This window comes from Mirounga angustirostris, unplaced genomic scaffold (genome assembly GCF_029215605.1).
Source record: "Mirounga angustirostris isolate CCGP_5_RB_7025 unplaced genomic scaffold, mMirAng1.0.hap1 SCAF_3, whole genome shotgun sequence".
In the NCBI taxonomy this organism is placed as follows: domain Eukaryota; kingdom Metazoa; phylum Chordata; class Mammalia; order Carnivora; family Phocidae; genus Mirounga; species Mirounga angustirostris.
In genome coordinates this window covers 180,133,587-180,156,208 of record NW_026991711.1, presented here as the reverse complement: position 1 = coordinate 180,156,208, position 22,622 = coordinate 180,133,587, and the positions used below count along the sequence as shown (strand labels likewise).

The window sequence follows — 22,622 nt, the reverse complement described above, 5'->3', positions numbered from 1 at the left end:
TTCTGCGTATTCTGTAGCGGTGCGGGTCTGAGCAAAACCAGCCTGCAGTGACAGCTGGTTGGAAGGGTGCTGCAGGAGGGCCTGGCCCAGAGTGGGAGGGGGCTGGGGGAGGCCCATGAGGAAGAGGGCATGCTCTGCTGGGCTCCCAGAGGCTCCAGTCGTCCTGAGGGCTTTGGGGCCACGGCTTCCAAATGCAGACCCCAGGTCCCAAGCTCATCTTGGATACATCATGGTGAGCTTGACTTTTAAATTCTTGATCTTCAAGTCTCCTGATGGAGAGGGGTTCTGGACCACAGCTGAGGCTACACCAGCAGGGGGCAGTCTCTCTCCAGAGAGAAAATCCAAATGTCTCCAAGGAGCCAGGAGGCCAGCTCTTTGAAGGGACAGGGGTGGGGTGTGTGAGACAGCGGGCCTGGGAGGGTGTGAGAAGTGCCTGAGGAGGGGTGGTGAGCGAGAGTAGGAAGCTGGTAGTGACTTTTCCAATCCGTTTCTGCAGAGCAGTAGAGCTCAAAAACTAAAATGGTCTTCACCAATATACACTTTTTATTTTCCAGTTGCAAAACGAGACACTTCAAAAAAAAGTGACCCCTGTGACAAGCCCTTGGGTCATTCTTTAAGGTGATATGGCTAATCGCCCTCCACCCAATCGTGTAAATACAGCCTTAAAAACATTCATACAGCTGATTGCTGTCCTGTTGTTGGGACTTAAAAGGACAGCATTAAAAAATCACACACACACACACACACACACACACTTGAATGAACTGCCAACACCCACTGCCATGACAGTTACGGCCCCTCCTCTCAAAAGATACAAATGGAAAAACCCGATCCTTTGCTAATTAGCTTCAGAAAAATCAACTAAAATCATCTTGCGTAACTATCATCCAGGGCTGCGGGGACATGCCTCATCCGCCACACTGGTGGGGCTGGCCCAGGGCAGGGGTGCCGCTAAGTTGGGGCTCCCCCCTGCCTCCATCCTGCTGCCACAGATACCGGTCAGAGTTCGCTGTAAGAACAGTCAAATAAATGGCAGGTCCTTCTGATTCCTGCCTTCTAACTATGACCAATGTCAGAAGAATTTGAAGGAAAGGCAGAATGGTTTCCTCAACATCGTTCCCAATAGACTGGAGCACTAAGCCGAATAGCAAAGGTCATCCCGACAGAAAGATCAGGGGACATATTTGAAATCAGGACAAACGGGGTTTTCAGTTTTCACACTGGAGGCAGAGGGAAGAGCCTAACCCTGAAGTGTGTGCGTGGAAATGACGTGTTGGGATTCAAGTCATTGGGTTCGGTGGTTCAGGTACCGCACAGCAAAAGATGCTTCTTTTTTTTTTTTTTTTAAAGATTTTATTTATTTATTTGAGAGAGAGAATGAGATAGAGAGAGCATGAGAGGGGGGAGGGTCAGAGGGAGAAGGAGACTCCCCGCTGAGCAGGGAGCCCGATGCGGGACTCGATCCAGGGACTCCAGGATCATGACCTGAGCCGACGGCAGTCGCTCAACCAACTGAGCCACCCAGGCGCCCTCAAAAGATGCTTCTTAACTACGCATTTATGCCAACTTTTCAGAAGATTGTTGATGCATGTTCCTTATCCTTAAGACCTGAAGATGTGCCCTCAGAGGACGTGTCCCCCTGTCGTGGCCTTCCTATGCCTCACGAGGACACGCGCGGGCTTAAAGGCTGTGTTGTGTTTGGTCAGCTTGTCTTCCCAAGAGAGGCTGACCCTGTTCTTGCATTAATTACCCTTAAAATTGCCAAGAGATAAGGTAGGGGGGGCGGGGGGGATGGAAAGGGAGTCTATTTGGTGGGTGAGAAAATCGGTTTACAGAAAGTAACAGAAATGGAGGAGCAAGGCCCCGGAGGTCTGTTCCCTCCCTGTCAGGCCCCAGGGAGGACTCAGTTCATCTGTTCTGTTGGGCCACTCTTGCAGGCACAGGACAGTACCTCCCCAGTTTGTACAGAAGCATAAAACACCCAAATCTGGGCCGAGGGCTGGTCCCGAGTCACGGTGAAGCAGGAGAGAGCAGGACACACCGGGAAGCCCCGACGAAGAGAGGTGGGACAACTAGTGGGTTTCAGGGATCAGAAGAGTGTGGCAACGTGACCTGGAGTTCTGCAAAATGCACAGACGAGTGGACCCCCCCGGAGAGTGGGACCGAGGAGGGAAACAGGCTCCTGTCCACGATCTCCCAGGGTCGCCCTCATCCCTTACCGCCCCACGGTGGGGTCCACGGTGCTCTTGCCACCCAAGTGGGCACAGTCTAGTGTGATCATAACAAAAATGTCACCCTGTCCAAGGAAGGCAGTTCTACACGAAGCCACCCTTTCTCCGGACTCAAGTTCCAAGTCTGGACGTGAGGCCCCGTGATGGGCGAGGTCATGACAGAAGAGAGACGCCTGACCTCCAGCCTCTCAGATCATGTCTGTCTCTCCTGGATCTCCCAAGCCAGGCCGCAGTTCCTGCCAGCCCGCGACGAGGTCCAAAGGCCGCGTAACAGGGTGGGGGACCCCTCAAGAGCGGACTGTGGGTTTAGCCTGGCTTCCCCCGCAGCCCGACGCTTACGGACTGATGTCCCTATGAGACAGCATGTCCTTCCCCGCAGTGGCAGCACTGACCTCTGCTCTCAGCAGCACAGACACGTGGCTTAAGGATTTTTTTTTTTTTAAGGAAAATGTATTGTCAACACCTGCCCACCCCACCCCATTCGTGTTTGGGCTCCCTCGTGCAGGGGGCTGCCCTCCAGCTCCTTTGGGGTTCAGAGCAGCCCCAAAAACCTGTGTAGCATTGGCACAAAGGTCGTAGCACAGAGGCCCACGGACGTGTAGGTGACGAACTTGTAAGGCACTTCGATCTCTAGTCTCCGCCTGGCCTCCTTGTTCCTGGTGACCACCTTGAACCACGAGTAGAGCACTTGCAGGGAGAGGTTTTGCACCAGCTGGCGCACTAGAAGGATCAACACGATGCCCACGGTAAATTTGGTCAGCCCCACGACCAACATGCCGGTGGTGAGCGGCGGGATGTCCCGGACGACAGGGAGAGGCTCGGTGGGCGCGGACGCGAGCTGGAAGAAGTGATTGACCCAGAACCCGAGGCTCACCCCCGCCCCTGCGGCCAGGATGGTGGTCGTGTCGGCCCTGGTTGGACTGTAGCAGTCAGACACGGGGTAGTGGTAACACAGGAGGAAGGGCACCACGATGACGCACACGGGGAAGAGGGGGCTGGCCGAGTCCAGGCGGTCGATAAGCGTCCAGGCCGGGTAGGTGAGGACGATGAGGACCGCAGTGACCAGGATGCCACCCAGCACGTCCTGCGGGAAGGAGGAAAGAGAAGGATGTAAGCCGGTGAGCGCCTCCCCGGGGAAGGGGCAGAACTGTGAGTCAAGTACGGCCGGTTTGACATTGAAAGTACAATTTTGGCATCGCTCTATCTGGCATTGCTTTGAAAGGTGTAAAGCTGCAAAGAGATTTGAGAGTAGGAAAAACAGCCGTGCCATTCACCTTGTGTAATTTTCTTTTTTTTTTTTTTTATTTGTGAGAGAGAGAATGAGAGACAGAGAGCATGAGAGGGAGGAAGGTCAGAGGGAGAAGCAGACTCCCCGCTGAGCAGGGAGCCCGATGCGGGACCCGATCCCGGGACTCCAGGATCATGACCTGAGCCGAAGGCAGTCGCTTAACCAACTGAGCCACCCAGGCGTCCAAGGATAAGTCACTTCTTAAAAGAATATTGCAGTGAATGGATCAGTAAGAGAGGAATCTTTTTTTTTTTTTTTAAAGATTTTATTTATTTATTTGAGAGAGAGAATGAGACAGAGAGCATGAGAGGGAGGAGGGTCAGAGGGAGAAGCAGACTCCCCGCCGAGCAGGGAGCCCGATGCGGGACTCGATCCCGGGACTCCAGGATCATGACCTGAGCCGAAGGCAGTCGCTTAACCAACTGAGCCACCCAGGCGCCCCCACGTTGTGTAATTTTCTAGTTTTCCTTTCTGTCCTGTGGATTATATATTCCATGTTTTCTTAGTGGGCAGCTCTAATCCCATTTTCCCCCATCTTCTATCATTTTGATTTAACATTAGGTAGCAAGTGTTGTCATCATCTTTCAGGGGTGACATCATCCTTTCTTGGCAGGTCGGGGCTGCAGGCTGGCGGGGGGTGGGAGTTAGCTGCTGGGGGCACCCCGTGCACACCCCAGCTGCTGCTGTCCCTTCTAAGGTACATTTATTTGGGGTGGTTTGAGAAGACATTCTGGGTGGGCTGGTGCCAGAGCTCCACCTGTCTTGGCTCCGTCTTCAGAGACGGAATTTCAAACCGCACGCAGACCATTTCCGTGAGCGGATGTACCATGCTTGTCTTCACTGATCCCTTCTTTAAGACATTTTAGATTGTGGTCTTCTTTCTTCTGTTCCTCCCTTTCTCTTCCACACCCCCCCATCCCTCCATTCCTTCCTTAAGTGCCTATTTAAAGTATCTTCAATATCCTGGGGCGCCTGGGTGGCTCAGTCAGTTAAGCATCTGACTTGATTTCGGCTCAGGTCACGATCTCCGGGTCATGAGATCAAGCCTTGTGCTGGACATGGAGCCTTGCTTGAGATTCTCTCTCTCCCTCTGCCCCTTCCTCCCTCTCTAAAAAAATAAAATAAAGATATATATCTTTAACTCCTTAATGTCATCCATTTTCTCCTTCCCTTAGTGTTCTCACTGCAAAATTCATCAGAAGGTGAAGTCTCACTGTAATGAATAGAGGAGTACATCAAGTCAGAGAATGAGGGGCTTGCTGAGGTTTTGCTACAAAGTTTCACATGGTTTATTTTGAAAGTTTACCATTGAAAAATTAAAATATTTCCCCCAGTGCATTGGAAAATCTGAAAAGCACCAAAAAAAGCACTACATAGGCATTACAGAAAATCTGAAAACCAGGGAAAAGTATAAGAAATAAAAATAGATCCTTATTTTTACCACCTAGGGTCAACCCTGTCTATATTTTGGCATGTTGCCTTCCACTTTTTCTAGAATTCATTTTGGCTGAGAATTCTTGGAAAGAGATGTTCTTTCTTCTTCTGAACATGGTACCCTGTGGTTACTTAGCAGGCCTCCGGTGTTCAGCTTTTACTGACGTCACCCTGCACCGTCCTGACTCTAGAGAAGTCTCTTTCTTGGTTTCCTCCTTTCGAGCTTCCTCCTCTTTCCACATCCTAAACACAGGCATTTCCACAGACCCTGTCTTCTGGCCGTGTGCGTTTTCTCCCTCAGAGAGTTTGTGTGGCGCCATGGCTTCCTGTCTGTCCTCTCAGGGGGGCTCTCAAGTTTGGGTCTTCCCATGTCTCTCTCACACTTTAGCCCCACGTTTCTTAACTCGACGCTGGACGCTGTCACCCAGACGTACGGACGGCCCCCCAAACCAACTTGTCTAAGAGAATAATGACCAACAACCAAAAAGAGACAGGAGTGAAGGGGAAGGAGAAGTTTACAGAAAAGGAAATAGGAATGCCTCTTGGACATACACAAATATACGGAAACTTACTCATAAGTGGAAATTAAACTAGGCTGAGGAGAAATGAGAAGTTACGTTCACCTAAAAGTCCGTACATGAATGTGGACAGCAGTTCTACTTATAATCCCCCCCAAACTGGAAACAACCCCAAAGTCATTCAGTGGGTGAATGGGTAAACAAGCTGTGCTGCATTCATAGGAAGGAATATTTCCCAGCCATAAAAAAGCAACAAACTACTGACGCATACAAGAGCGTGGAGGAAATCTCCAGGAAATCATGCTGAAGGGGAACAGCCGCTCTCCGAGGGTTACACACTGTTTGGCTCTATTTATATGACATTCTCCAGAAGATGGAACTGTAGTGACAGAGAACAGGTCAGTGGTTGCCAGGGTCGAGGGGTGGGGGAGGGTATTTTGGGGGGTGAATTTGTTCCATGTTATGTGCATGCTTACTGCAGTCTATACAGGTGTTAAAATCTGTAGAACCGCACGCCCCAAATGAAGTCAATTTTACTGTTATTAAAAATTACACTCCGGGACGCCTGGGTGGCCCAGTCGGTTAAGCGTCTGCCTTCGGCTCAGGTCATGATCCTGGAGTCCCGGGATCGAGTCCCATGTCGGGCTCCCTGCTAGGCAGGGAGTCTGCTTCTCCCTCTGACCCTCCCCCCTCTCATGTGCTCTCTCTCTCATTCTCTCTGTCTCAAATAAATAAATAAAATCTTTAAAAAAAAAAAATACACTCCAAGCAAAAAAATGAAAAGCCAGGGCACCTGGGTGGCTCAGCCAGTTGGGTGTCTGCCTTCGGCTCAGGTCATGATCCCAGGGTCCTGGGATTGATCCCCGCTTTGGGCTCCCTGCTTGGCGAGGAGCCTGCTTCTCCCTCTCCTCCTGGCTTGTGCTCTCTGTCGCTCTGTCTCAATCTTTCAAATGAGTAAATAAAAATCTTAAAGAAAATGAAAAGCTGGTGGACTTTTTTTTTTTTTTTTTTGCTTTTACTAAATGACATTGTTGGGCATCTGCTGCTATGTGTCAAGCAGAGCTCTGGACACCTACAGGTTCCCAGTGTGTCCCTCTCTCTGCCCACCCTCCCACACAGTGTGCTGGGAACGCACCCCTTACCTACAGGCTTTCACAAAACCCAGAAGTCTGAAAACATTCTGTTGATGAAGCGGTAGAAAGAAAAGGGGACTCTTGTCCACTCAATCATATGAATGCAAAATGGCACAACTCTTGTGGGGAGAAAGTTTTTAATTTAACCTCTGACCCATAATCTCGCCCTGGGACTTGACCATAGAGATATACCTGCCCGTATCTGAAATGAGGTGCATATTTACAAGTGGTCTGTTGTGGTAGGGTTTGTGTTAGCTGGAGACTAGAAAAATGTTCTAGAAAAAAGTTCCACCTATAGGGACCAGTTAGATCTAACCATGGTATATTCACATAATGGAATATACTCTGTCACTGTGAAATGGATGAGGAGGTTTCATTTGGGACATGGGATATTATTTTTTTAAAGACTTTATTTATTTATTGGAGAGCGAGCGAGAGAGAAACAGCATGAGAGAGGAGAGGGTCAGAGGGAGAAGCAGGCTCCCCGCTGAGCCGGGAGCCCGATGTGGGACTCGATCCCAGGACCCTGGGATCATGACCTGAGCCAACGGCAGTCGCTTAACAAACTGAGCCACCCAGGCGCCCGGGATATTATTTTTAAAGACTTATTTATTTAAGAGAGAGAGAGAGAACGAGTGGGAGGGGTAGGGGGAGAGAGAATCTCAAGCAAATTCCACACTGAGCACAGAGCCTAATGTGGGGCTTGATCTCACGACCCCAAGATCACAACCTGTGCTGACACCAAGAGTCAGACGCTCAATCAACTGCACCACCCAGGAGCCCTTCTGACATCGGATTTTTAAAAGCACAGTGCAGAACAGGGTATATAGTATGCTACCATTTCCATTTTTAAAAAGATGGGAGAATATATAGATACATTCTTACTTGGATACACCAAGAGGTTCACTTGACTGGCGGAGGACACGGTTGGTAAGGAGACTTTTCACAGGATACCCTTGTGTGCCTTTGGAACTTCATTATCATGTAAACGTATTGCCTCCTTAAAAAATTTTAAGTGAAATAATTCAGTCTCTCCTCTTCCCAACAGGATCTGCCTTCAATTCCCATATGAAGTGGTGATCCCAGGTGAGCCCAGCTGTGTCCTCCACGAGGTACTGGGCATATCTGGTGAACGATGGGGGGGAAATCGCCCGCCGAAGTGTCACCTGCTGAGGACCGAGAGTACTTTGTGTGTTTTAAAGGAACACATGTTTTGAGGGAAGGAGGAGACCCAGGTACAATGAACTCATTGAACTCAACACCCCAAACAAGCCTTTATTCTCAGTGGGGGGAGAAGATTCTACCCCTCAGATGGTCTCCTGGCAGCCCCACGTCCCATCTGAGTTCTGAAGAAGTCAGAGAGGACGAAAGAGTCATTTTGCCTCAATTTATAAGACTCAGAGCTGAAGAAGGCTGTTTGGGGACCCCTCTGGCAGAGGGCTCTCCAAAGGGCAGAATCCATCCGTCCTTGTACCTCCAGTCCCCAGTGCCCTGGGTGGGCACTGGATGATACCACCTTGCAGGAAGGACATGGTTCACCATGTCCCGTGGAATCCGTCTCAGGCACGGACCTGCTGGGCCTGGGGGAGCCGCGGAGGAGACGTCGGTGCCCGGCAGACAGCAGGGAAGGGGGCTAACAGGGTGGGGCCACGGTACTCAGAGCAACACCCGCCTCTCCTAGACCCGCCATGGGGCACTTACTGCCAGGATCAGGGAGCTGCTGAGCCCCGAAGCAGTGGGCAAGACCAAGGCGCCCAAGCTCATGGCCTGGCCAGAGAGCAAGGAATGTAGCCAAGCCATCCTGACACCACCCTGTCTGACAGCAAGGAGGCGCTAGGGAGCTCAGACCCGTTGATGAGCACCTGCCAGGCTCTTTGAAACTCCAGAAATACTTGGTGGGTGGCATTTTGGTTAGGGGTGGGGACAAAATGCAGTTTTGCGGGGGCGGGGGGTGAAGATTTGGAGTGATCCTGCAGGTGTCAGGGAAATTCACGTGTGATCCATATCGCTGCTGGGGGCACCCGTCTCCCTGGCTGCGGAAGCTCAGAGTCCTGCTGGCCGTACCTGATGGCTCCCTCCTCTCGCCGCCCATAACCCCCATCACAATATTCCAGAGACTCCTTCTTGGCACAAAGCCCTGCTCCTGCTGTCACCACCCAGAGTTTGGACCTTCATTTCGCCTCTTGCCGGCCACTCTCCCGCCCCCAAACCTTCACTGACCAGTGTCCCGATGGCTGTTTCGATAGCAAATGTTTTCTGATCTTCCCGTGCGTTGCAGATTTCAGGGGACTGAAGTGGGCCCAGGAGTCTGCATTTAACACCCGACCTAATGCTGAGGTAGCAAGGCCCAGATAAAAACCCTGAGAAATACTAGCCTACAGATTGAGAGAGTCCAGCGTGATATGGGTTTGATTAGTCTATCATTCTAGGGTTTTCGCTCACTGCTTTCCCATTTGAACTTTTCCACTGCAGTCCGATAGGGCTGCTTGCTTTCCCCAAACATGCTCAGTACAATTCAATCCCCTAGGTTTGCATTCCTTGTATGTACCGTACACTTTAACCATCTCTATCAAGATCATATCAGTGCATCGAAGGCTTGGCTCAAAAGCTATTTCCTTTCCCAAATATCTCGTGTATCACCGCAGTTGGAAATAACCTCTCCCTGAACTGAATGTGAAGGCCCTTGCTTAATATCACTCAGAAAGCCCTTCCCTTCTCTTGCCTTTGCTGTGGTCATGTATCTGCATGCTTTTCCCCCAAGTTGATTACAAGACTCTGATCAGCAAGGGCACATTCTCTTGCATCTTGGCATTATCCTCAAGGCTTCTACAATAGAGATTCTCAGCAGATACTCAGTTCATAGTGATTAGGAGAATTCAGTGTCTTTCTCTTAACCTGAATATCCATAATAGTTAATACCCATTGTTTCAATACATGGAAGAAAATTTGCTTGCCTTCCTTCCTTCTGTCTTTTTTGTAACTGCAGTTAGCAATTCCCAGACATCTGGTTGGAATGTTCTTCATAAGCTAATTCTGTTCCTCTCCAATGCATCAGGAGACTAGACTCTTAGTCCACAGCCCTAGCATTTGAGGCAAAAATAATCTTAGCCAACATGGCTGCTGGCATAGAGTTTGTTCCTTCTAGCCACATGGTTCGATTTTCTGCCACAAAACGTGATATTGTAATTAAGACATTTAGATATTTTTTTAAGGAAAATACTTGAACCATCTCAAGTGAGCGTTCCAATTTGCGGCTCTAAATTTCTAGTAATAAAGTGATCCTAAGCAGCTTCTAAAAATAAGGTCTCTAATGCTTGAAAATTCAAGAACAACTTTTTATATTACTTTTCTCAAGCTACTGAAACTACAGGAACTGACAAAAATCTCCATCTCAGAATTGCATCTGCTGTTTTGATTTGGGCGCATTCTAAATGAGGAGGTGATTTCTTTGGAACCTCTACCATTCGGCACAGTACACGGAGCCAGAGAGAAAACAGTTCCCAGGTCTCTGGCAAGGCGAAGACGGGCCATGGGCAGAGGTCAGGGCAGAGGGCACAGGGCAGAGAGCACAGGGCAGAGGTGGGGAGCCAACAGCCAGCCCCGGGACAATGCTGTCCTGAGCAGGTGGACGTGACAGGCGGGGCAGAGAGAAGAGAGGGAAAGGCATGTGTGGTTTAGAGGGAGATGTGAACGGCACAGGAGATCAGGAAAAGGGAATGGTGCCGAAAGCATGGTAAGGAAAGACGTGAGGACAAAAATGGCAGAAGAGATATTCCTCACTATGGGAAAAAAAAAAAAAAGGCTTAAAACTCCTCACCATAGTACATAATTAGACTGTGAAGTGTACAAAATATTCACCACCTTGACCCAATTATTCCACTCCTAAGAGTTTATTCTACAATAAATAAATAAATAAATAAATAAATAAATAAATAAATAAATAAATAAAAAAGCTGTTCACAAAGACTTGTGTAGAGGGATGACTCTTGTTGGGTTAGTTCAGTTCATTCCAATTAAGTTCAAAAAGTAACAGGTGCTCCACAACAATCCAGAAACACAAACAAGCAAAAATAGCACAAGGAATGGGGCATGCATCATAATAAGAATCTAGAAAGACATAAATCAGGCATAAGATAAAAATATGTAATAATATAGCATGAACATTTTACATTTGAGAAGATACTTTTCTGGAGCCTTATTTTTTATGGTTTCAAAGTAACCAAAAGTGAGATAATATTAAGCAGAATACAAACTTTGCATAAAGGATGCTCCTAGTTTTATAGAAACACATACTTGCATGCATGGGTAAAATACCACAAAGAAATCAACTAAAATGTTAAAAAGCGGTTTTTTTCTGTTTGCATATTACAGATGATGATTATCTTCTCCATGCTTTGCAGTATTTTGTAAATTTTCTAGTCAACACCTGTTATTTTATTATAATAAAAATGTAATCCAGGTGAAGAAATCAGGATGTTAAAATCAGAATGTTTCAAAATAGATGAAAACAGAAATAATTAACTGATGCTTATAAATGTTCATATCATGCCAAAAAGGGAAACACCCCCAAGCATCTATATGGTAGTCAACCTACCATTCCTCCAGGATGTAGCTACCATTTAAAATAAAGGCACATAAGATCCATAGTCAGGGCTACCTGACCGAGCACATTGTTCAAAATATAATGAACCTTTAATTCCATTTACCATCCCGGGTTTAAAGAAAACTTTTGAAATTATTTGGAAAAAAATCATTACACGAGACTAACATTTTCCAAAGTTAAAATGCAGAACAATGATTTTTGTACCTATTCCCATTTTCAGTTATAAAACTTAGTACTTAGATAAAAGCTTGCGCTTTATTATGTCTCATTACAGAAAACAAAAATAAAGACAGGCAATCTGGAGCGTTCAGGAAAGAATGCTAATCAAGCTAGCCCAAGCATCAGGACAAACTTCAGCGAGTGCTTATAGAAACACATCAAACAGTGTTTTTATTCTTAGCCAAACAGAAACACTCCTCCGGGTCAACATCTCCAGATATTTCAGCCACAGGCCCCCACCCTGAGAACGGCCAGTGTTTGTCAATTCTGACCCTACATCCCGATCCTATATGCAGCTTACTGCCACAAATTCACATTCCATTTCCAAACATCTTCACTGAAGAATGCTATTGAGCAGACCAAGACAACACAAGGTTAGCTAACTAGAAAGAAGGGGGGAGAAGAAACCCATTCATTCAATTGTTAGGAAAGAATGCATTCAGATCTTGGAACTATTTATGCCGAGAACTCTATGATTCTGGCATCTTCCCCTCAGCCAGGTCTCCCGCTGAGAATGTGAAGGGCCCTCTCTGCCCTTGGCTGCCTTCACAGAGCAGGCTGCAGCCAGGAGCAGAGGAAAAGCCAAGACCCACTTCTTTGTACACGCCCTGAATGCTCTCAATGCGAGCAGACCCTGACGTTAAAACAAACTGGGAAAAAAAAAAACAAACCTAAACTCCTACAGTTATTCTAGAAAATAACTTGTAGTTATCGATCAATGTTTCCTAGTTAACACACTCTGAATACTTACTCACTTCCATGCTGGCTCACAATTAGTTCAATTTCTGAGAATCATGCAGATGAGATTCAGTAGAAGCCAAATGGCAAGAGGGAGGCAATGCTGTTCATGAATGTGAATATGAATGATTACGGAGAGAAACCTACATGTTATGTGATTAGCATATGTATAGGGGAGGAAGAGTGAATGCATAAGTTCAAAAAATATTAATTTCCTATTGAGACACACCAAAGCTCACAGGAATCAAGCAAAAGCAGGGAGATTTACCTTGCCACATGGGGTGAACATAAGCGGTCGAACCTCCTGATCTTTGTGGCTCTTTGCGTGGGCACTCTGTCACTGATGCCCCTCCTTGCCACAACTGTTGTCTAAAGCCACCTGATATCCAAGCAGAAGTCTAGGACTAAGGATCACTAGGCATGGGAATCTATGGCCATAAAGAGAAAGCTTTGAAAAGGACTTTTTGAAAACTCATCAAGCTCAGGAGTGACTACAGAGGTAGAAGAAAGTATGCCACCTTTCACCTTCTGCAATTTTGAAATAAATGCTCACTTTCTAAGTGAGCACATTTAAACCTTCATTAGAAATTACATCGAACTTTTGTAACAGAAAATGGCTTTCGGTAAGTGTGTTAAGAAAAATGACATAAAACTTGGACATGAGGCAAAAAAAACTTCATTTCAATGTCATATGGGGGAAAAGGCCACCCAAGGATTATAGAAGGGATAGCACTCTGTTCACTGTTTACTACGGATTAGATAGAGGTCTCAGACTTCATAACGTGACAGGCTAGTTGATAGATTTTTCTTTGGTAGAGACGCAAACAATTTCTGTCCAGCGGAAATGATAACCCCAAACTGATTACAGTTTGTTGCCCTATAAGACAGTAACCAATTCTGTATATAACCCCGCAGTCTCAAAGTAATATTTCTTTATTAAATTATCTATAAATACTTAGTTCTACTAACGAGGCTATTCTATTAATGAAGGCTATGAAGGCCATTTCCTTCATTAATTAATCGGTTGAATAAAATCTTAGACACATTTTTTGTTTGGCCAAGAGTTAGGATTTTACCATTTAAAATGATACCCTAGCAAGTAAATAATTATTTCAATGTTTGGTCATTTGACTAATTATCCTGGATGACTGAATATGTATATTCCATAAAACGACCACCACTGTTACCTTGTTTTTCTGTGTATATCTCTTTAAATGGCACGGCTTTGCTCAACAAGTAAAAAAGGCAGGTGTTATGTTTCTTAATGTGATGATATAATAAGATACTACTGCGTGCTTTTTACAATATCAATATTAGCTAAATAGATACTTAGGTATATATTTCTAAATTTTAGTCCATATGCGGCATGATTTAGGAAACAATCACTTGCTTGTCTTGGCTTCACAGAATCTAACAAGTCCAAACAGGAGATCTTCACAAAGCAGACAAAATTCCCCCACCCATAAATTCGCATTAATATGCACAGCTCTAACCATAATGAATCACAAGGCTTGGCAGGTCAACGGGCTTATGATAGGAGATCAAACAAGCTTTGAGACAGGTTAGAACATCATTTTTGACAACTGCTAAGCAGCCTGTTAGAATGACAAGTATAGGGGAGGGCAATCTGCTAGAAAACACAAAAGGCACTGTCAAACATTTAAGCGATGTTTCTCCAGTCTGGGTGGGCAGAGGGGCCTCTGAGCAACAAGAGAACAGAAGAAAGTCATGTTCAATGTAATGTAATTGAACAGGTCCATGCAGGTTGAAATTTAATTGGCACTGTCCCCATATTTGCTGGGATATTGTAGGTAGGCCGTTTCGTGCCTTTTCAAATTGTATCTTGCATTAGAATCTGCTGGGAGGCTTCTTAAAAGGCACGTTCTGATTCAATGGGTCTGGGTGGGGCCTGAGAGTCTGCATTTCTAACCAGCTCCCAGGGGATGCTGAGGCTGCTGGTCAGGGGACAATCTCACCTTGCTAAACCCCTGAGGCTGACGTGGGCTTTTCATAGTGAATATGGCAGGTCATAGCTGCTGGAGGGCTTCTCTGAAACACACACAAAGGACTAAAACTTCTGGATTATAGGAGTACCATACCTGAAAGTCATAGTACAGCTTTTGAAAAGTCCTAAGGTGATACTCTGATGTAGAAACTCTTGTGTACAAAGAGGTACAAGAGAAAGATCTGAGAATTCTTTGTTGGCCTAGTAACAGGGGTGCTCACATTTAGAGGAAAAGAAAATCTGTCCCAGCCCTTTGTCATTGACCTTAGGAAACGCTGGCTTGAACCCTCGAGTCCTGGCTCCCTGTGCAAACACAGATCTTCTGGAGGGCATAGTCGGCGGCCCTTACGTCACAGTAGGAACTAGAGATCAGGAGACCGGGAAAATACCAGTCTTGCTTTGCGGACTGTCTTGGTGATGTCAGATATGGCCCTGCGGTGTCCATGATGAGGCTGCACGATCCCAACTACAGGATTTTCACTTCCTTGTCACTAAGTGTGTGCCAAGTGAGAAGGCAGCAAAGCCAATGCAACTTTATTACAAGCGAGAGCCAGGATACAATGAGGCAGAAGATTGTGGTACATGGGCGACCCTCTTGTTTTCACAAGTGCGGGTAGAGCTTGGGGTATGGTGTGGAAAGCAAACTGTGCCATCAATCTATGCACATGAAATAATTTTATGGAGGTTTCCAGGTTTTTCGTTTGTTTGTTTTTTTAAGAACCAAGTCAATTGCCACACTTACGGGAAGACTTGTGTGCATTGAAAATATGATACATGAAGTATTTACTTCCTTTCCCAAGTGAGCATGTTTTTTTTTTTTTAAAGATTTTATTTATTTATTTGAGACAGAGAGAATGAGAGAGAGAGAGAGAGCACATGAGAGGGGGGAGGGTCAGAGGGAGAAGCAGGCTCCCCGCCGAGCAGGGAGCCCGATGCGGGACTCGATCCCGGGACTCCAGGATCATGACCTGAGCCGAAGGCAGTCGCTTAACCAACTGAGCCACCCAGGCGCCCGCAAGTGAGCATGTTTTAAGGAACATTCCCACAGACATCTATAAACACAGACCTCAGTGGTGTTTCGAGATCAAAATTAAATTCTGGAGCTTATGGTGATTTTCAGAGGACAGGACGCAAGGCAGCTCCTCGACCCCTCTCCATCTGTCTGCTGTGCCCCAGTTGGGTCCGTCAGATCAGCAGCAGGGCAGACTTGGGTAATCAAACCAATTCTCGGGCACTTTTATGGCTGCAATGGATAAACAGTTCCTTTGCCCTTTGTGGCTGGAGAAACACTGCTGTTGCTTCCTGCAAGCGTTGTGGTTCAGCCCAACTCAACTCTTCGAGGTGGACTTCTCATTTTGAAATAGCACCACAGGAAGGGATGGACAGATAGTAATTTTGCTGAGAACTTGCTTTCCTTTTTCAATCAGGTTCGGGTGGTAGGATTACAGCAACTATGAGGGATTTTGCTAATCAATGGTTTGCCAATTTGATTGATTCTCAAAGCCCTTTGAAACTCATGTATTTGTGTGATTGCCAAAATCCATATTGTGTTGTTTCCAAAAAAAAAAAAAAAAAAAGGGCAGTTCAGGGGAATACTAAGAAATGCAAGTACCCAGTCCAAGAGGAGTTATTGTTCTATTGTTCATGACAGTCCAGTCTCAAATCTTCCTTGTAGGAAATCCTCATGTAAATAATAATAGAGCTCAAATATTTATTAATTCATCCATTCAATAGCCATCATGTTCTTTTATTTTCAACTGGTTATACCAAGAAATATAGGAGGATAGAGGAAGAGGAAGATGCAGTCTCTGTCCATTAAACAAAAATAGTTTTACTGTTTTTGTCAAAAACAAGTCAGGCTCACTATTACAAGTGCATTGCCGAGGCCTCTGTCCGTAACCACCTCCTGACACACACAATTTCACAACTAATGGCGCCATACTCTATGAGCTGTTCCATAGAGTTCCAAAGCTTTTTTTCATTGACAATATGTCATCCAAATCTTTTCATGATTACAGAACTGTATTACTTTAATGGCTATAGAACATTCCACTCTATGGAAATACTATTCTTAACTAGATCTGATTGATGGACATTTAGTATATTCACATTGTTTGCTTTTAAATGCATTAATAACATCCTGGAGGGGTAGTACAGAATGGTAATTAAAAGCATGAATTCTGAAGTCAGACTGCTTGATTTTCAATCTCAGTCCAATCTCTTACCAGCTATAGAACCCTGGTCAGGTTACTTGACCTCTCTATGCTTCCTCTGTAAGCCTGGGATAACAATGGCACCTCTCTCGTAGAGTTGCTATGAGGTAGTCAGCTGCCTTATGAGGTAGTTAATGCATGCAAAGCATTTAGAATGGTGCCCAGCAGATCACTTTATAAATGTTTGCTGGGGCATCTGGGTGGCTCAGTCGTTAAGCGTCTGCCTTCGGCTCAGGTCATGATCCCAGAGTCCTGGGATCGAGCCCCGCATCGGGCTCCCTGCTCTGCGGGAAGTCTGCTTCTCCCTCTCCCACTGCCCCTGCTTGTGTTCCCTCTCTCGCTGTGTCTCTCTGTGTCAAATAAATAAATAAAATCTTTAAAAAAAAATAAATGCTGTTATTTTCACTTTTACACTTGTGAAATTATATGCTTTAGAGCAAACTCCTAGAATTGGGCTAGAAGCCCAGAAGACTAAGAATGTACACTTCAGACATCCATATATTCTGCAAAATGTCCTCCAAAAAGCCTAATCTGATGGATTATCCATATCTCTAAGAATAGTCATCCTTGCTTGGCAGACATGAGATCTGGAAACTGCTACCTGACCAAGCTGGCTACACTGATTTAGTGCACACTGTGGGCAAGTGGAAATGGCAAGAATCCAGTTCAGGGACACTGAAGGAAAGGACACAAAGAATTCTATACCTAGCAAAAATACCCTCCAAAAAACAAAGTGAAACAAAGCCATTTCCAAAAGAAACAAAAACTGAGAGAACTCATTACCAGCATAAACATGCTAAAAGAAACACTAAATAGACAATTTAAGCAGAAAGAATGAGATGCCACATGGACGAACAGAACTGTAGGAAGGAATGAAGAACAAAAGAAAGAATAAATACATGGACGAACCTAAATATACATTCACTATAAAACAATAAAAATAAGTTCTTGTGGGCTTTAAATATATGTAGAATTGAATTTCATTTAATGACTCACTCCTCCCAGGGAGTGGTAAAGGTCCTAGTTTGCATTTGACTCTCATAAATCAAGGATGCATGTTGTAATCTCTTGGGTAACCACTAAAAGAACTGTAAAGATTTTCTAACAAGCCCATAGAGAGTTACAATACTTGTAAAACCAGGAGAGTTACAATACTTGACCAAAGTTGGAGGACTTTTACCACCTGACATCAAGACTTACTACAAAGCTACCATAAAGAAGGAGGTGGTATTGGCATGAAGACAAACCGACACAAGAGAGTAGAGTGTATATACATAGGGAATGTCAACAGTCATTTGATTTATGACAAAACTAATGCTTCAGTAAATGGAGAAAGGACAATCCTTACAAATGGCGCTGAGCATATTGGGTATTCCTATAGAACACAGATGGATCAAAAATCAATTCCAAGTAGACTGCGGATCTAAATAAGAAAAGCAAAATAATAAATCTTCTCAAGAGAATATCTTTAAGACCGTGTGATAGGCAAAAGTATCTTAAACAGGACACAAAAAGTTGTAAACATAAGTTTGATCATTGGGCTATGTTAAAATTAAGAACTTCTCTTTACCTAAAATTACCACTAATAGAGCAAAAAAGGCAAGCCACAGGATGGGAAAAGAAATTTGCAATACTGTACATATATCCAACTAGTGACTCACCAATACAGACGAGCAACCCAGAAAAAAAAAAGGTCAAAAGACAAATAGGCACCCCACAAAGGAGGATACATAAATGGCTAATAAACATATGAAAAGGGGCTGTCATGATTCATCAGAGAAATCAAAATAAAAGCACAATGAGCTACAATTACATACCCCCTCACACGACTACAATGAGAATGGCTGACATCAGGAGGGAGGGCAGAGATGCGGAGAACTGGAAATCTCATATACCACCGATAGGAGTGGAAATCGTCATAATTCTTCAGAAGACACAACAGTGTATCCTAAAGCTGAGCCTACCTTATGACCTAGCAATTTTACTTCTACATTTATACTCGATAGCTAGATGTACGTACTCGCACTAACAGCCACGTCAAAGGAAGTTCAGAATAGCATCATTTACAATAGCCTCAAGCTGGAAACAATCCCAAATATCCATCGGTGACAAGACGGATAAAGTGTGATATAGTCGTACATTCTAATACTATCCAGCAATGAACATTAATGAAGTAAAGCTACCTGCAACAACATGGGTGAATATCACAAAGAAAATGGTAAGTGAAAGGAGCCCAAGACAGAAGAATGCCTAGTGTATAATTCCATTTACCAGGAGTTCCACTAAGAGATGGGGTCAGAGATCTGGGGAGGGGGTACCTGGAAGGGGTACGGTGTAGAGGACGTGGGGGGCACTTCTGAGGTACCGGTAATGCTCTATGTACCGTGACCTGGGTGGTGGTTACCTGGGGGCTGCTTACTTATCTCTCCCTCTCTTCTAGGTACCACGTACACACCTATATCCAGGCACCAGGTTCTCCATGAAATTCTCAAGTCCGTTAGGAACTACAGAACCTTCTTCCTCATCCCTGGCTGCATCATCATCCTATTTATTAAAAGAAACGTGTGAGGTACTGAGTGGCCTGTCTTCAGACACCCTTCCTTTAAGAACTGGGCCCTCAGGGAGCCTCAGCTTCATGCTGCTGATGCCCACTCCATGGTCCCTTCTCCCACAGCAAGACGCCTGCCACATTTGACTCTGGGAGTTCGAGAAGCTCGAAACAGAGCAGCCAAACTCACACGGTATTTACTGTGGCAGTGACACTTCTAGCCAAAGTTCACGAGTTTATTCTTTCAGGCAGAGGGAAATAATGTTGAACACGTATCAGACGATGTGAGCCAGCCTCCTCCTATGGTGAATGCAGTATGCAGACTAACAGATGAATCTTGTCAAATCCAACTCGATAAAGCACAAAGAAATAAAAGAGAAAATGCCGATTTGTGAACAGATTACAGATGATTATGCATACCACTCAGTTTTTACCGTGCACTTACTATCAGGCACTCTGGTGGGAATTTCGGAGAATATGAAGGTGAGGAAAGTAAGATTCTTAGCCTCAAGAGCCTAACAGTCAAAGGGTGACTACAACCCACCACACGCCTGAACCATAGTTTGCTCTTACTGCTAATCAAGTGGTCTTCACACATGCAAATGCACAGTCACCTAAGAGACTTTGAATGAAAATCTCTCAAGCGTCCTTACATCTACTGAAATAGAAATATTTGTCAGTGAGTTAAAAGAAAGAAAGGTCAGGAAATTCACACTCTTGCCTTTTCTGTTGGCAAAACAGGTTTCCCTAGGAGACCCGCTTCTTGGAAATTACCGTGAGCAGAGTTTTTCAGAGTCTGCTTAGAAGAAACTAGATGACAATGGGAACAAGGATCCCAAAGCCTGATGGAAATGGTCAGCTGGTCCCCTGTGTCCATTCCCACCTCCCGCTGAACTGGGGACATGGAGAAGTTAAAGACGCCGTTCCCGCCGCTCCTCCGGAAGGCAGGTCCCCCCATCCAGGCGCAGTCGGGGAAGCCGCCTTCCTCTGCTTCCTCTGTGTCCTGGTGAAGTCCCAGCAACGTGAATTGCAGCATCTTGTCTAAGGATTTCGGTGTCTGTCACGGGCTCCTAGCTTTCTAGAGGCATCTGTGGCCGCGGTTACAGTGGCTGGACTCAGCCCAGCATCCGTTCATGCGGTTGGTGAGTGTGAGGGGCGGGGATCACGAGGGTGGGGGGCACTGGCCCTTAGGGCTCCTGGGGGCCAGCAGCAGCCACGGGCTCTCTCTGCCTGTCAAGCCCTTCCCGCAGTCTGTGAGGACCACATTCCCCGTGTTTCAGTTCCCTTTGCTAAAATACCTAGAGTTGATTCTATTTTTTCCCTCCAATCTAGAGTCCTAGGTTGTGTTTTTGTTTTTAATAAAATTCTATTGTTTAATTGGCATTTACTAAGCGCCCGTCAATAGATGTCAGGACGGAGGCAGTCCAGAAACCTACAAAGCGGCAAAAATAAATCATAAATCAATTTGAGATCAGAAATTTTCTCAGCAGGAATTGAGAACTGGCCAGAGGCACACCTATAATGCATTTTAAAGCAAGCACTTAGAATTTCCTTCACGGTAGGGGCGCCCGGGTGGCTCAGCCGATGAGGCGTCTGCCTTCGGCCCAGGTCATGATTCCGGGGTCCTGGGATCGAGTCCCACATTGGGCTCGTTTCTCAGCAGGGAACCTGCTTCTCCCTCTCCTACTCCCCCTGCTTGTGCGCTCTCTCTCTCTCTCTCTGGCAAATAAATAAATTAAAAAAAAAAAAAAGAATTTCCTTCACTGTATAAAATGGGATAGAGCCTTGGGTGGGTGAGCGACGTTACACTGGTTTTACTTTAAATGTTTAAGAACCTCGGGAGACTCTTGTGTATCGGGGTCAGGAGGAGCAGAAGGCCTGGCACCAACTGCTTCCAGGATTTTTTTGATTCTTACCAGAGAATCTCATGAGACAACTGTTCCATGGAACTTTGTGCAAAATGCAACAGAGGGGAGTACCCTGCTTTTTTCACCTGATACATTTTAACAGATTTCCGAGTTCTAGAACTTCTTTAAAAAATTGGAGTCTCTTCAGCTTTTATTCCTCTATGAGTTATATTTCTCTCCCTCTCCCCCTAGTCTGCCTTTCTCTCATATTTCGGAGCGCAATTAAATCTTTAAATTTACATCTACTAAAATTCACCTCTTTCAGTTCACAGTTCTGAGTTCTGACACACGCCCAGGTTGCGAGAACCACCACAAGCTTCAGGACATGGAACAATGGCGTCGTCCGCCAGACTCCTTCATGCCTCTCCTTTCCAGACAAGCCCTCCCACACCCCCAACTCCTGGCAACCACTGATCTTTTGTCCCTCACTATAGTTTTGCCTTTTCCAGATGTCATAGAAATTAATCATACAATACACAGCCTTTTGAGTCTGGCTTCTCTCAGTGAGCATAATTCACATGAGAACCAACCGCTAAGAGTTTGCTCCACATTACTGCGGAGTGTAATCCATCCTGTGGAGGTTTGCTTATCCATTCACCGGCTGAAGGGTATCTCTCTGGGTTGTTTCCAGAGTTTAGAGATTATGAATAACTGCTTTATCAATAAATACTTAATTACATAATGTTAAATAACTGAATGTTGTTCCAGGTCTTGATGGATAGTTTAATTGGGCAATCCCTTATTGTTGCACATTTAAGTTATTGTTCATGCTGCACTATCTTTATTTTTATTAAATTTTTTAAAAAAGATTTTATTTATTTGAGAGAGAGAGAGATAGCAAGAGAGAGCATGGGTGGGGGCGGGGGAGAGGGAGAAGCAGACTCCCCACTGAGCAGGGAGCCCGATGCGGGGCTCGATCCCTGAGATCATGACCTGAGCCCTACGGCAGACGCTTAACTGACTGAGCCACCCAGGTGCCCAATGCTGCACTATTTTTAAAGAACATACCACCAATATGTTCAATGATTCTTTAGGATAAATACTTGGAAAAGGCATGCATCACACATTTTACTGTTTTTGATACATATTACATCAAAAGGTCCCCTTATGAGAATATCCCTTTACTCAACTCCTTATCATCAATGATTGATTTTATTTTTCACCACTCTCACAAGCAAAAATTTTAAAATGGCATCTCACTTTTACCTGTCCTTCATGACTTCTATTACATCCCTGTAAATACAGGTAAGATTGATTCTTTATGCTTACTGGACATTTTAATTTTTTTCTTTTGGGAATTGCCTGTTCTTGTTATTGCCTGCTCTTGATTCCTTATAATAATTGTCTATCATTTATTACATTTATGTTTTTAACGATGACTTTTTTTAAAAGATTTTATTTATTTATTTGTCAGAGAGAGAGCACAAGCAGGGGGAGTGGCAGACAGAGGGAGAAGCAGGCTCCTTAGGATCCCGATGCGGGACTCGATCCTAGGACTCTGGGATCACGGCTTGAGCCAAAGGCAGATGCTTAACTGACTGAGCCACCCAGGCGTCCCTTAATGATGACTTTTGATTTTTTTTATAAACAGAAGTGAAAAAATGTATGTAGTCAGCTCTTCTAACTTTTCTTTGTGGATTGTTACATTTCACATCATGCCTTTTTCTATTTTAAGCCTCCATAAATATTCATTAATGTTTTCTTTCTAATTTTTCCAGTTTTTGAGGTAGCGTGACAAGTAGAAGAGGCTTCCTGCCTGAGTCCAAGTCACCTCACCTTGAGCAC

At 45.2% G+C, this 22,622-nt stretch overlaps 1 protein-coding gene across 1 annotated transcript in view; it reads right to left on the bottom strand.

Moving 5' to 3' along the window:
• Nucleotides 1-1,179: 1,179 nt before the first annotated feature.
• The window catches only part of SGPP2 (sphingosine-1-phosphate phosphatase 2), a 109,355-nt gene continuing 87,912 nt past the window's right edge, over nucleotides 1,180-22,622 (bottom strand). Inside the window, exon 5 of the mRNA XM_045867333.3 lies at nucleotides 1,180-3,315. Within this exon, the coding sequence (XP_045723289.1) occupies nucleotides 2,764-3,315 (552 nt within the window). The 3' untranslated portion in view covers nucleotides 1,180-2,763. The remainder of the gene's footprint in view (nucleotides 3,316-22,622) is intronic.